A 13,021-nucleotide genomic window follows, 5' to 3' on the forward strand; every position below is an offset into this window, starting at 1 on the left:
GATAGGTCATCTATTGATAAAGACTGGGAAGCCCTTTAACTACGACTAGGCCTATAGGACTCTCTCCGCTCTGGAAGGGCCCATTATCTTCTGACTTTTTGTTCTTCTATATTCAGCCTTTCCAAGTATTTTGTGGTTCCTTGCAAGCTGCTGGACAATGACTTGAAAAACACATTTGCGCACTTTCAGCAGAGGCGTATTCCTGTGAGTTTTCGCCAACAGTCCATGTATATCTACGATAGTAATAAGTTACGTATTGTGAACCGATATAACAGTGTAATCTTGTGTCCGTGTCTTAGAGGTGGTCGTGGCATCATCCTGGTGGAAGTGATCTGCTGAGGTCGGCTGGATTTCAGACCAATACAGATCCTGAGAAGGAGGATGTGAGGTAAATAGAACAAACTGTAGTGTCCGTGTATTGACACTCAGATGTCACCCGAGTGCCTTCCATCCTCCGTTGATTTCAATAGGGTTTCCATTCCGATACATTTTCAGGATAGGACTTGCTCTATAAATATCTGAACGGAGCATTGAAACCTCCCTCAGAAGAGCCTCAAGCATACCTCCCAACAGTCCTGGATTCTGCGGGACATTCCCGGATTCGGGTCCTGTCCCACAGTCCCAGTCGGCAGGAGGTATGTCCCGGTTTCAACTCATCTGCAGCCTCCAGACGAAACTGGGGGCAGAGATGGAGGGGGGCATGAAACTGGGGCAGAGATGGAGGGGGGACATGAAACTGGGGCAGAGATGGAGGGGGGGCATGAAACTAGGGGCAGAGATGGAGGAGGGACATGAAACTGGGGGCAGAGATGGAGGGGGACATGAAACTGGGGCAGAGATGGAGGGGGGACATGAAACTGGGGCAGAGATGGTGGAGGGGACATGAAACTGGGGCAGAGATGGTGGAGGGGACATGAAACTGGGGCAGAGATGGAGGGGGGACATGAAACTGGGGCAGAGATGGAGGGGGGACATGAAACTGGGGCAGAGATGGTGGAGGGGACATGAAACTGGGGCAGAGATGGTGGAGGGGACATGAAACTGGGGCAGATGAAGGGGGAATATGAAATTGGGGGAGAGATGAAAGGGGGACATATAATTTATGGGTGACTGTAGGAGGATTATACTCTGTGGGGGCACATGAAAAATGAATGAGGTAAAAAGGGAGAGGGTGTAACACTCAGGAGGGCCAGGGCTGGTATCACGGGTAATATATCAGATGTGGCTGGCTTTTAGGGGGTCCCTGGGTCCCAAATGTGAACAAAATCTCCTTTTTGATGTCCCCGACTACCCACCCCCACGTGGTACCTGACAATGACAACAGACAACCAGGTCTCGGGGGTAGTCGTTGCTCTTTTACTAGCAGGACAAGGTAATACAAATGTACATATGGAGTAATTCTTAATATACAATACAGCGATCTTTGTAGGTAGTGTCCAATTAAGCAGGTGATGGAGCTTGGAGCAGGAGTGCTTTGGATAGATAATATGTTGGCGCTATATAAATAAAATTTATTATTATTATTATTATGGGCGGACTCAACATAAAAGTGGGAGAAGCTAAATTTATGCGCCGCACATTTTCTCCCAAAGTTGGGAGGTATGCTGAAGTTACACACTTGGTCATGTACATGAGGCCTTACAGTATATGTCCACCACTGCATTTTATATATAGAATAATTCAACCTGACCGTATGTTACAGCCCCGAGAGGTTGCAGAGCTGAAATCTCCCAGCATCCCCTGCTGGCTTAGTATCTAACCAGAGCATGTCATGGTGATTTGTCTTCACACTTTTGGCCCCTCCCCGGCCATAAAGTAGAGCTAATGACTTTATTACTTGCACTACATGGCACATTATCCCATACTTTTACTCAATGCCACTCCTGTAAGGTGATCCGCTGTCATTCTCCGGTTACATGCCGTGACCTCCTGTCCTGAGATTTCTTTGAAAATACGCTTCTCCCTTGTATTTGGTTACATCTCATTGTCTCTGTTTCCTCTGTGTCATTTTATACATGGCGCTATAACACTGCGCGTTGTTGATCTGAATACAGTGGGGCTTTTCGTAGCCAAATTGACTGCTTTGTACAGAAGTTAATCCTCTGACTGGTTACTAATTATTGATTCTATTTTCCAGGTCGATAAGATCCCTGTTATTTGGCAACCATTCGCAGTGTGTGATTATTGACACCAGCGAGGACCTGCCCTCTGTGGCCGACATCCAGGCCTCTTTCCTTAAGCTACGGGCCTTGTGTTGTAGTGGTAAGACTAATATTGTCTAATATCTTCTAATACAGTGCTGTACTTGGCTATCTCCGACGCTCCCATAGAGAATGAATGAAGTTGGGTTGGGGGGTGCATGCTTGGACTGGTGCTCCATCTGGATGGTATAAACAGACCCCTGCTTTCAGGATGGGTGGGGGCTCCACCAATTTCTATCAACTGTGTATGGGGGAGTGCTGACCCTCCTCTGACATAGTTTGGATTTAAAGGGATCCCATCATTAAAATGTTTTTTTTTTTTCTGACTAACACGTAGGAATAGCCTTAAGAAAGCCTATCCTTCTCCTACCTTTAGATGTCTTCTCTGCCCCGTCATTCTGTAGAAATCCTGGTTTTCTTCGGTAAGCAAATGAGTTCTCTCGCAGCAATGGGGGCGTTCCTCAGCGCTCAGACAGCACTGGGGGCGTCCCCAATGCTGCGAGAGAAATCTCCAGCTACGCCTCCATCTTCTTCTGGAACTGCCTCTCCCTGTTTCTTCTTCCGGCGCTGGGGTCAAACTTCTATGCATGCACATAGGGCCTCGGGCAGAGCTGACTGCACATGTGCACGGCCATTTTTTTGTGGCTGCTTACACGAGCCATGTCCGATCCATTGTACTCATGGGTGATAAGCCGTCATCTTGTGTGCGAGCCATGTCCGATCCTTTACACTCATGGGTGATAAGCCGCCATCTTGTGTGCGTCATGAACTTATTCCCCTCTTCCCACAAACCCGAGCTTGCATGTGTTTTGTTTTTTTTTTTGCCTCCCATTCATATCAATGGAAATCTCCTGAAGACCGGTCATACTGCTTCTTTATTCCTCTTGCAAAAAAAAAATCAGCTAGAGAAAACAAATTGACGCTCATTAAAAAATTTATCAAAAAATATAATTTTTGACGACCTATTTACGTTGGCCGTGTTTGAATTTTTTTTAACCAATTTGTACTATATAACGTCCAATACGTCCAAATGCTACAAATGTTAGAGATAGGTTCCTGATCGTTCCCAATTTACACAACCATCTTCGTTGTTCGGGAAGTAAACCATCCATAACCCTATCCGGGCCTATTGAGAAACTTTTTGGCAGCCGTAAAACAAGCTCAAGTCAATATAAGTCCTGCCATGATCATTTAAGAGCAATTTATTGCGTTTTAATTGATCCGGAGACCGCCTAAAGTAATATATAAAGGAAGAGTTATCAATCCCAAGGGACGAGGCTTCCTCCCTGACTCCATTAAGGGACTATCAGACGGAGTACTGGATCTATATGTTGTCTGAGGGTTACATAGATTGACTTTAATAATGGACGTATTTCAGGAAATGACTAATGTATAATACTAGCTATACAGGAGATGATTCATTTGTTGTCTGGTTAAAGGGCAGTTCCCCTCACTATTATTATTATTAGGCCCAATGCCGAGGGCCGATTTTTCGGTGGCATGCACTCAGATGACATTTGTAGTGACCCCTGAGTGTCACTCCATGACGCACACACCTCCATGGGGACTGTTCTGATGATTTGGGACAGGATAGGACTTGCTCTGTCTTCATCAGCATGGAACGGATCATTGGACATTCCTTGTGAGAGAGCGTTGACCCGCACACTTGGCCATGTGGTTTAGACCTTTTAATAGTCCCATAAACATTCTCAATGTACACGGTAAGACGTAGAAATTGTCAGTGTCAGTCCCATCATCTCTTCTTTTTCACGTCATGGATGTCATGTTCTTTTATCAAGTAGACTGTTTGCAGCTCAGTCCCATCCAAGCCATTGGAGTTGAGCTGTATTACCAAGCACAGCCCCTATAAATGTAAGGAGCTGTGCTTGGTATTGAGTGAAGATTGGGAATAATTTCCCCCCAAAAGTTTTATAATATTTTAGCAGTGTGTCTCCACTTCTTCTAGATACCTCTACACCAGTGCCGAATGAGAAATGGCTGTCAAGTCTGGAAGGGACTCGCTGGCTGGACCACGTCAGGTAACCACGTAACAGGGGCGACTAAGTGTAACTTCAGCCCCTGATAATACTGCAGCAGTGTTATAAGACTAGAGGATACACACATATGTATAGAGAGGATTTTGGAGTGATGGCAATAGATAGGCAGGCCAATGGAGGACTGGTCTTGGAGGAACACGCCATTGTGAGGGGAGGGGGATTATGTGTCTGCGTACTGGGTGTTGTGTGAACATGCCCTCTCATCTGTGTTGCAGATCATATCTGAAGAAAGCCAGTGAAGTCTCCATGTTACTGAGTGAACGGAATAGATGTATTGTTCTTCAAGGTAAGCGACACCCTTTCATACCCAGGCAGAAGGAGCTATTGTCTTATTATACATGCATACAAGTTTTGCAGGTTGTGCGGTATTGTCATATGCAACCAGGGCTGTATAGAGGTAACATGGTGCCCCTCTCACGGTGTATCATATAGTGCCCAATTATATAATGCAGAAATAAACATACTAAATAAAAGTGTCAGACAGATGTCCTAATAACATAACGCAATAAAGAAGGGAAGGAGGGAGCATCCTGTGCAGTTGTCTGTCTATAGGTCTGGATAGCGAGTGTTAGATAAGAAGAGCTAGCTTTGGACCAATGGTACCCCTTTCAGTAGAGACAGGTGATGTGCTCCAAAGGGTCAACCACTCCTAAAAAATGGGTAGACATGTCTAAATGACATATCACACAAAGTTGGGAAAGAGGGAGCATCCTGTGCAGATGCCCATTTGTAGGTTTGGATGCCAAATGTAGGATACGAAGAACAAGCTCATGGATATCCAGGTTATCAAGACCAGTGGTGCCCTCTGTAGTAAGAACATGTGCTGCACACATCACATATCCCTACAGCCTGAGGTGATTGCAAAATACCACCAGTGGATATTGAAATATAAAGAGTATCTGTTCTCTGTTACATCGCAGAGCCCGAAGACCGGGATGTAAACTGTCTGCTGACATCACTGGTGCAGGTGTTATCGGACCCTCACTCCAGAACTCTGTCCGGCTTCCAGAGTCTGGTGCAGAAGGAATGGGTATCGGCCGGCCACCCCTTCCTGCAAAGGATCAATCACTTCAGACAATACGACAAGGAAGAAGTAAGTGACCATTGCCGTCATTGTAAGAACATAAAACTGGTTTGCAAATTACACAAAAGCCTAGAAATGACTGAATGGCCAAAGACTTGTATGACCTCCATCTTGTCTACAGTACACTTCATTTCTCATCTTAGGGTAAGTTCACACAGAATTTTTTGGTCAGGATTTTGAGGCCGTATCCGCCTCAAAATCCTGACCAAAAAGAGGGCTCCCATTGAAATCAATGGGAGCCGCCCAGGAGCTTTTTCTGGGAGCCCAAAGAAGCGGGATGCTCATTCTTCAGGCCGAGACACCTCGTGACATCTGCCTGAAGATACTCCCTCCTCCGGACTAGGCCCATTCATTGGGCCTAATCTGGAGCGGAGTGCGCGACTGGATGGTGGTGCAGTGCATCGGCATCCAGTCACAACGACCCGTATTTTGGACCAGAACCTGAGGCGGCAAAAGTTCACACAAAAAAACTTGTGTGAACTTACCCTAAGGTAGCTGCTCCTATGCTTTCAGGCATATTAGGTTCACACAGTTTTTTGGTCAGGAATCCGCCTCAAAATCACCCTCCAAAAAAAGCCACCCAATAGAACTCAGCCTTAGCGTAAGTTCACACTGGGTTTTTTGGATCAGAACCTGAGACGGAGGCCACCTCAGGTTCCGGTCCAAAACACGGGTAGCTGCGCCTGGATACCAGTGCACTGATATGCAGTCTCGCACTCCGCTCCGGATTAGGCCCAAATGAATGGGCCTAGTCGGGAAGGAGTGTCTTCAGGCGGATGTCACGAGGCGACTCCGCCTGAAAGAATGAGCATGTCGCTTCTTTTTTTCCGGGAGCTGGAACGGTTCCTGGAAAAAAGAACTGACCGGCTCCCATTGATTTCAATGGGAGCCGTCTTTTTGGTCAGGATTTTGTGGTGGATACGGATTTTGAGGTGGATACGGATTTTGAGGCCGTATCCACCTCAAAATCCTGACTAAAAAAAACCCAGGTGAACTTACCCTTATACAGCCAGGACTCAGTTCTTGCTGCTGGAGTAAAAGATAACTCAGATTCCACCGTTTGCCTATCAATGGCCTCCCAGCTATGATGTATGAATGCCTATTAGGTCCTGCTAGAAACAGGACCTAATAGGTATCTGGTAATAGGCACAATATACTGCAATACAGAAGTCTTGCAGTATATTGTACGGATGATCAAGTGGGACGATGATAAAAAAAAAAAGTAAAAAAGGTTTTTATTTTTATATACATCTGAACTATTCATATATAATGTTATTTATTTAGTACGGCGAATGCTGTTATTAACAAAAAAATATGCAATGCGAGAATTTTTTTTGCCTCTTACCTTCCCCTCAAAAAGAGCAATAAAAATTGAAAAAAGGCAGTATGTATCAGAAAATGGTACAGAGAGAAAATAAAAAGAACGTTATGGGTGTTTTTTTTTTTTCAGAAAAAGTGATAAAACATAAAAACCTATATAAATACGCTATCGCCGTATTTGCAATGAGCTGGTGAAAAAAATAAAATAAAATTTAGATTTTTAACACATCATTAAACTGAAACCCAAAAAATAATGATGGAATTCCAGTTTTTTTAGGCAGTCTCACCAAAACCCTTATTAAAAAGTAACCAAAACATATGTTTCCAAAAATACTACTCGTCTCGCATAAAGTAAATTCTCATATGCCTACGTCAATGGAAAAATTAAAAAATTAAGAGTTATGAAATGCTGAGATGGAAAAATGAAAAAAGTCACTGAAGCCTTAACGCTGAAACTAGACGTCATCCTAACCACTGACTATTTTTTGGAAGGGGAGGGGTTATTTCTCCTCCTGACTATAAACTGCTTTGCGCAAAGTGCAATCTTGTTCCTGAGAAAACTTCTAATCCATATGTATATGAGTTGTTCGGTGCTGTTTTCACCTGTGGTTGGTGCCCAGAGCCACCCCTTAATATAAAGATTGACAGGTGCTGCCCATCATGCAGCAGTGGCGTTACTACAACAGTAGGAAGGTACTTTTAGCGCCACCTATCGGCTGGACAACCACAGGAACCATCTGGTTATACCCCAGTATATCTGACCCTTACTTCCTTTAGACCACTTTTTCCCAGGGCAAGGGGTTACAAGCCAAGTTGAAAACTTCTCCACCCAGTGGGAGCGCAAACTGTCGGCAATACTATTTGCCAGTGTTTTGCAGGCACTGCAAAAGGTTCTTTGATGATGTCATGGTCATGTGTCCAGTCGCATACAAGGCCAGATCTTGTACAATACCTCCATGTATGGTAGAAGCTCTATAGGGCTTCCTGTATGGAAAGAACTTGGAGATAGAAGTGCAGTGTGGGTAGAAGGGTGGATATAGTAGGGCTGAGTGTGTTGGGATGGATGGAGGTAGCAGAGCTGTGTGGGTAGAAGGGTGGATATAGCTGGGCTGAGTGTGTTGGGATGGATGGAGGTAGCGGAGCTGTGTGGGGAGAAGGGTGGATATAGCTGGGCTGAGTGTGTTGGGATGGATGGAGGTAGCGGAGCTGAGTGGGGAGAAGGGTGCATATAGCTGGGTTGAGTGTGTTGGGATGGATGGAGGTAGCAGAGCTGTGTGGGGAGAAGGGTGGATATAGCTGGGCTGAGTGTGTTGGGATGGTTGGAGGTAGCAGAGCTGTGTGGGGAGAAGGGTGCATATAGCTGGGTTGAGTGTGTTGGGATGGATGGAGGTAGCAGTGCTGTGTGGGGAGAAGGGTGGATATAGCTGGGTTGAGTGTGTTGGGATGGATGGAGGTAGCAGAGCTGTGTGGGTAGAAGGGTGGATATAGCTGGGCAGAGTGTGTTGGGATGGATGGAGGTAGCAGAGCTGTGTGGGTAGAATGGTGGATATAGCTGGGCTGAGTGTGTTGGGATGGATGGAGGTAGCGGAGCTGTGTGGGGAGAAGGGTGGATATAGCTGGGCTGAGTGTGTTGGGATGGATGGAGGTAGCGGAGCTGTGTGGGGAGAAGGGTGCATATAGCTGGGTTGAGTGTGTTGGGATGGATGGAGGTAGCAGAGCTGTGTAGGGAGAAGGGTGGATATAGCTGGGTTGACTGTGTTGGGATGTATAGAGGTAGTAGAGTTGTGTGGGGAGAAGGGTGGATATAGCAGGACTGAGTGTGTTGGGATGTATAGAGGTAGCAGTGCTGTGTGGGGAGAAGGGTGGATATAGTAGGGCTGAGTATGTTGGGATGTATAGAGGTAGTAGAGTTGTGTGGGGAGAAGGGTGGATATAGCAGGGCTGAGTGTGTTGGGATGGATGGAGGTAGCAGAGCTGTGTGGGGAGAAGGGTGGGTATAGCAGAGCTGAGTGTGTTGGGATGGATGGAGGTAGCAGAGCTGTGTGGGGAGAAGGATGGGTATAGCAGAGCTGAGTGTGTTGGGATGGATGGAGGTAGCAGAGCTGTGTGGGGAGAAGGATGGGTATAGCAGAGCTGAGTGTGTTGGGATGGATGAAGGTAGCAGAGCTGTGTGGGGAGAAGGGTGGACATAGCTGGGCTGAGTGTGTTGGGATGGATGGAGGTATCAGAGCTGTGTGGGGAGAAGGGTGGATATAGCTGGGCTGAGTGTGTTGGGATGAATGGAGGTAGCAGAGCTGTGTGGGGAAAAGGGTGGATATAGCTGGGCTGAGTGTGTTGGGATGGATTGAGGTAGCAGAGCTGTGTGGGGAGAAGGGTGGATATAGCTGGGCTGAGTGTGTTGGGATGGATGGAGTTAGCAGAGCTGTGTGGGGAGAAGGGTGCCTATAGCTGGGCTGAGTGTGTTGGGATGGATGGAGGTAGCAGAGCTGTGTGGGGAGAAGGGTGGATATAGCAGGACTGAGTGTGTTGGGATGGATGGAGGTAGCAGAGCTGTGTGGGGAGAAGGGTGGATATAGCAGGGCTGAGTGTGTTAGGATGGTTGGAGGTAGCAGAGCTGTGTGGGGAGAAGGGTGGATATAGCAGGGCTGAGTGTGTTGGGATGGATGGAGGTAGCAGAGCTGTGTGGGGAGAAGGGTGGATATAGCTGGGCCGAGTGTGTTGGGATGGATGGAGGTAGCAGAGCTGTGTGGGGAGAAGGGTGGATATAGCAGGGCTGAGTGTGTTGGGATGGATGGAGGTAGCAGAGCTGTGTGGGGAGAAGGGTGAATATAGCTGGGCTGAGTGTGTTGGGATGGATGGAGGTAGCAGAGCTGTGTGGGGAGAAGGGTGGATATAGCTGGGCTGAGTGTGTTGGGATGGATGGAGGTAGCAGAGCTGTGTGGGCAGAAGGGTGCATATAGCTGGGCTGAGTGTGTTGGGATGGATGGAGGTAGCAGAGCTGTGTGGGCAGAAGGGTGCATATAGCTGGGCTGAGTGTGTTGGGATGGATAGAGGTAGCACAGCTGTGTGTGTAAGAAGGAAAACATGGTGGAGCAGTACACAGTTGAAAAGCATAATAGAGGCCAAATATAGCTAGCTTTTTTTTCCTGAATGGGACAAAGTACAGTAGTGAGGGGTTCTGAATGATCTGAAAGAGGGTCCCATTTTCAGAAAGTTTGAGATTCACTGCTTTAGACTATAGTAATGCACATTAGATTGTTGGTATCATTGGGATTTATTATAAATATCATATATTTATTTCCTGTAGAATAATCCATCCCTTGCTTTAAATTGCTAGTAGGGACTTCTCACTAGTGATCCATTTTGTCCTCTTATTTGCAGTCCCCGGTGTTCTTGCTCTTCCTGGACTGTGTGTGTCAGTGTTTGCAACAGTTTCCCACCACCTTCGAGTTCACAGAGTCCTATCTCCTGGCTTTATACGACAGCACTTACAACCTGTTCTGTGGCACCTTCACCCACAACTGCCCCTGGGACCGCATCAGAGGGAGCCAGGTAATATCCAGAAGGGCAAAGTATCCATCCAAAGGCATGGTCACATGTACTGTTATACGTGTGGTTTGGGTGCAATGACCCAATATCTGCCCAATTTCTTTCAGAGGCACTCATCTAGCCAGACCTACACCCCAGTAAATGGCTGGAGGGACATTGTGCGCGAGAAGATATTGCTGAATGGAGACTACAAGTCGGTGGACGAGGTGAAGTCACCTCCGCCGACGGTCTGGGAATGGAGTCTGTTCTACCGTCACTCACGTAGGCAGCAGTTCCTCAATCCCATGTATCACATTCGGAAACAGGCGGTATTAAACGGCAATGGACTCATGCATAACGCGGACAAGGTGAGCCCAGGTTATTAGGAAATGTGAACAGTAGTGCCCTCTCTAGACCACTCCTGTTCCTTCATTCTGTTCGCGTGAATGGAAAGACCAGACAGCGCCTCATATGGGTCACCATACTTTATGGGGCTGATCTCAGATACCAGTCATATTATATGGATACACTATGAATTATGACTTATGCGAGGGCGCTTATTGTTACCCAACAAGTAAGAGGACCCCTTTAGAGGAGCTGGATTAGCCCAAATCTTCCTGGAATTGTAATAAAATAAAAAGCCGCTCTGCATTTCTCATGTGGTTTCTGTCCGTGTAAAATGCTTATGTGACATTTTTTTTATTTGTATGATGGTATACGGCCAAGAGACGGGTCAATTCCACACGACTGTTCAAAAAATGAACCTTACTTGAACGCTTCACAGACAAGGAGCTTCCAGGCTCTCTTTGGTGCGCACATGAAGGTCTTTGCAGGGAGGAGGAGGATGGATTTGGAAAATATTTGCTGGTTCATTATTTATTCTTGGGAGTGAAAGGGGGATTGAGAATATTAGAGCTGACAAAGATTCTCGTACAAGGCTCAGAATAGGTGAAAATAAAAGAAATTACATTTCCCATTGCTTCTGTTCTGATGCTCGTCTGGTCCGCCACCAATTTTGACACACAGGAAATTCCTGCTCAACCAATCGCCATTGCGTGCAGCAGTGACCCCGGTGATCGACTGAGGGCAGGATTTCCTGTGTGGCAAAATTGGACAGGAAGTTGATACCAGCAGGGGCATGTGCAGAATCGGAGTGGGAGCAGCAGTGGATGGGGGTGGTGAGTATTTCGTTTAATTTATTAACCTATTCTGAGACTAGTATGAACGATTTCTCCCCATGCAGCAACCCCTTTAGATTAGGGAAACGCGGCGGTCTTTGCGGCAGATTTTGCTGCCTTTTTTTTTAACCAGTCAGGAGTAGATTTATCAGAGAGGAAAGATCTAAGGCTGAGTGTACATGGGATTTCTTTTGGTCCAGAACCTGAGTCGGAGGCCGACTCAGGTTCTGGTCCAAAATACAGGTAGCTGCAACTGGAAGTCGCGCACTCCACTCCGGATTAGGCCTAGTCGGGAGGAGGGAGTGTCTTCAGGCCGAATCGCAAGGCGACTCCGCCTGAAGAATGAGCATGTCCGTTCTTTTTTCCAGGAGCCATAACAAATGGCTCCAGGAAAAAAGACCTGACCGGCGCCGTCTTTTTGGTCAGGATTTTGAGGCGGATACGGCCTGACCGAAATACCCCATGTGAACTCAGCCTAAGAGCCTCCTTTATATGTTCCATTCTTCTTCAAGCCACTCCTAACTTTGGCTCAAAACAATCGCACCAAAATCTGCAACAAAAAAATGCTGTGTATCCGTAACGTAGGGTCTCAGCCTTAAATGGGTTTTCCAGGAATTAGATATTGATCATCTATCCTTAGCATCTGATCATTGGGATTCTTATACCTCAAACCTGCACTGGCTCTCGAGGGACTAAGGGGGCATTCGCACAATGTAACGCGGCGTTGATTCTGACACGTAAACTCGTGTCAGAATCAGCGCTGTAAAACAGAATCCCATTGACTTCAATGGATTCCGTTTAGCGCACGTAACACATTGAAATAAGTGGTAGGCTTTTTAACCCATTGATTTTCAATGTGTTACGCGCACTAATCGGAACCCTTTGAAGTCAATGGGGTTCTGTTTTGCAGCGCTGATTCGGACACAAGTTTAGCTGTACGTGTCAGAATCGACGCCGCGTTACATCGTGTAAATTCCCTCTCCACAGGCCTGTTTGCAGCTCAGTCCCATTCAGGTGGATGAGGATGAGCTGCAATACCAAGCACAGCCACTAGGCAACTGCACTTGGTATTCAGGTGACCCCTACCGATCTGATACTGATGAGCTATTAGAGGTCATCAATAGTACAATCCCAGAGAACCCGTTAAGGGTTCGTTTTTCAGGCACCCGAATTGACTATTAACCCATACACTGTCTTCTCTTTTTTAAGTTGGATGTCTCCGACCCCTGCAACGTCTATCTACTTTCCAAAGGCGTGCTTGTATTACAGTCACCATTCTTCCCAAGAAAAAGCGTCACCGTGTCAAAGAGAGGGGGGCGCCGCTCCCAGTCTGTAGAGAGCTTGCTGGAAGAAGAGAAGCAATTTAGGAGCAATATGTCCCCTGACCATCCCACGGCGGACCTTCTACTTCCCCTGTGCGTGGGGCCCTGGGTCAGGCTGTGGAAGCGGTGTTACCTGCGTTGTGCCACAGAGGTTCAGGTGAAGCGCAAATGTTCACATTTCTACTTTGCTTTCTTCTTCTTTCGCTATTATTTTTTGCACCTCTGCTTTTCTCATTTCCCCTAAACGTGTCGCAAAAATTCAGCTGATGTTTTCCTGTAAAGTTCTCACTATTATCGCATACCTACAAATAACTTTAACACATTGTCCTTC

General features: G+C 46.7%; 1 protein-coding gene across 1 annotated transcript in view; it reads left to right on the forward strand.

Annotated features, from left to right (window-relative positions):
* MTMR11 (myotubularin related protein 11) overlaps window positions 1-13,021 on the forward strand; it is a 33,542-nt gene that overhangs the window by 17,789 nt on the left and 2,732 nt on the right. Inside the window, exons 8-16 of the mRNA XM_075283173.1 lie at window positions 117-204; window positions 300-388; window positions 2,138-2,262; window positions 4,168-4,240; window positions 4,474-4,544; window positions 5,179-5,351; window positions 10,044-10,214; window positions 10,319-10,558; window positions 12,578-12,847. Of these exons, the coding sequence (XP_075139274.1) occupies window positions 117-204; window positions 300-388; window positions 2,138-2,262; window positions 4,168-4,240; window positions 4,474-4,544; window positions 5,179-5,351; window positions 10,044-10,214; window positions 10,319-10,558; window positions 12,578-12,847 (1,300 nt within the window). The remainder of the gene's footprint in view (window positions 1-116; window positions 205-299; window positions 389-2,137; window positions 2,263-4,167; window positions 4,241-4,473; window positions 4,545-5,178; window positions 5,352-10,043; window positions 10,215-10,318; window positions 10,559-12,577; window positions 12,848-13,021) is intronic.

The sequence above is a fragment of the Leptodactylus fuscus genome, chromosome 7 (assembly GCF_031893055.1).
Source record: "Leptodactylus fuscus isolate aLepFus1 chromosome 7, aLepFus1.hap2, whole genome shotgun sequence".
Lineage (NCBI taxonomy): Eukaryota > Metazoa > Chordata > Amphibia > Anura > Leptodactylidae > Leptodactylus > Leptodactylus fuscus.